Raw genomic sequence first — 2183 nt, forward strand, 5'->3', positions numbered from 1 at the left:
GGTCCAGCAAAGATCACATTTCACGGATGCTTTTGTCAAACATTTCGGACATGAACTGCAATCACTCTCTGTGGCAGGAATGTTAAACTATTCCTCTCAATGAATGACACTGAGATAAACATCTTGAATCAAGAACATGTCTAATCAACGACAATCTCCCACACAATATATACTAAATGCTTAACTGAGTACTTACATCGGGTTACCACAATTTTCTCTCTTTCTTGCCAGGTTTCCATGACTTGAGGTAAACCATGACAGTGTTATCTGTCTGCTCTCACCACAGTGGAACCCAGTTAACATATGCCTATTTTTGCAGAATGTCTACAATAAAACCACTGCTTTTGCTTCAGAACAGACATATTTAAAACAGCCCCCACACTAAAGAGGCAATAATAGGAACAAATAAATATTTTTTTTTTTTATCACTGCAACATGACAACAAGACAATCAACAAGCCAGTGAGACAGATAATACCATTTCACTCTGTAAACAAAAGAAAAAGAAACCATTTTACAAGTTTGTTCCTTGGCATCCTGTTTCATTCTGAATAGGAATAGAATCATCCCTGTGAAAGAACATTCACGGCATATCAAAACAAAAAATAAACAGCAAAATGGACTGTGGAGAGAAAACACACTGCAAAGACATAAATATACATAAGCAGAAATCTCATCTGTCCTGTAAAATGCATCAGAATAAACAAGGGGAAAAAATTGTCATGCCTGTACCATTTACAGACACCAGAGGTCAGGCAAGCACAACAAGTGCAAAGTGGATCCTAGACTATACAAAACATCCAGCAGGAGTAAAAGTAAACATTAACACATAGCATTAAAAAAAAACATGAAAATCACAGTGCCACACTTGTGCACTAATTGCCTTGCTAAGGTAATTTAGCTTTAAAACTGCAACTGATCAGAAACAGCAAACTCACCAGCATTCACTATGGCATCCAGCTCCAAGATGGTAATGTCACCTTTGTACAGAGACACTTTGTCAGTCAAGGAGAAAGACTTTTGTTCTTCTTCCTCAGTAGCTGTATGGTAAAGATAGAGTAAAGATAAATTTATGGAAAAGCTACCATTTCAGCTAATATTGCATGTTGACTCTCTGTATTGATTAGAACGATACAAGTTCATCAAAGGTCCTACAACACTCTACTGACCCACATCCGCTCTATGATCACTCTATAATGACAAGCATTGATCTTTTAAAAGATGCAACTGGACTGGATGATATCAAATGACACCACACTGTGGCCACTGGTCAAAAAGAAAACAACAAACATCTTGTCAGAGATGTGGCCTATTGGACGAGCATACTCAGATATGTCACACTGTGGTGCATTTTGCGCGTGAGAAAAAAAAAAAAAAGATCTCAACTTCTTTTTTCTTTAAGCAAGGATGCATTAATTGCTCAAAAGTGACAGTAAAGACATTTGCAATATGTTACAAATTATTTTAGCTTTAAATAAATGCTGTAGTTTGAATTTTCTATTAATCAAACAATCCTGAAAAAAGCATCACAGTTTCAACAACAATATTAAGAAGCGCAACTCTTTTCATCTGTAATAATTTTCTGAAGGATCATGTGATATTGAAGACTGGAGTAACGGCTGCTGAAAATTCAGCTTCACCATATTCTTTAATGAATGAAAAGTAAAAAAGAACAGCATTTATTCAAAATAGAAATATTTTGTAACAATATACACAGCATACACTAACATTCAAAGGTGTGGGGTCAGACATTTTTTTTCTTTTTTTTTTTTTAAAGAAGTTAATGCTTTTATTCAGCAAGGATGTGTTAAAATTATAAAAAAGTTTTAATAAGGCTTATATTGCTAGAAAAGATTTCTATTTTGAATACATTTTTAACTTTATTCATCAAATAATCCTGAAAAAAGTATCACAGGTTCCAAAAAAAATATTAAGCAGCACAACTGTTTCCAACACTGATAATAAATCAGCATATTAGAATGATTTCTGAAGGATCATGTGACACTGAAGACTGGAGTAATGATGAAAAATCAGCTTTGCATCACAGAAATACATTTTATTTTAAAGGAGACATATTATGCCCCTTTTTACAATATGTAATATAAGTCTCTGGTGTCCCCAGAATGCGTCTGTGAAGTTTCAGCTCAAAATACTCCACAGATCATTTATTATATCATTTTGAAA

The 2183-nt window shown here is 34.2% G+C and overlaps 1 protein-coding gene across 1 annotated transcript in view; it reads right to left on the minus strand.

Annotated features, from left to right (window-relative positions):
• Positions 1-902: 902 nt before the first annotated feature.
• The window catches only part of LOC107675515 (O-acetyl-ADP-ribose deacetylase MACROD2-like), a 12049-nt gene continuing 10768 nt past the window's right edge, over positions 903-2183 (minus strand). The window contains exon 3 of the mRNA XM_016469903.1: positions 903-1039. Coding sequence (XP_016325389.1) covers positions 903-1039 — 137 coding nt within the window. The remainder of the gene's footprint in view (positions 1040-2183) is intronic.

The sequence above is a fragment of the Sinocyclocheilus anshuiensis genome, unplaced genomic scaffold (genome assembly GCF_001515605.1).
Source record: "Sinocyclocheilus anshuiensis isolate Anshui unplaced genomic scaffold, SAMN03320099.WGS_v1.1 scaffold1097, whole genome shotgun sequence".
Taxonomy (NCBI): Eukaryota; Metazoa; Chordata; class Actinopteri; order Cypriniformes; family Cyprinidae; genus Sinocyclocheilus; species Sinocyclocheilus anshuiensis.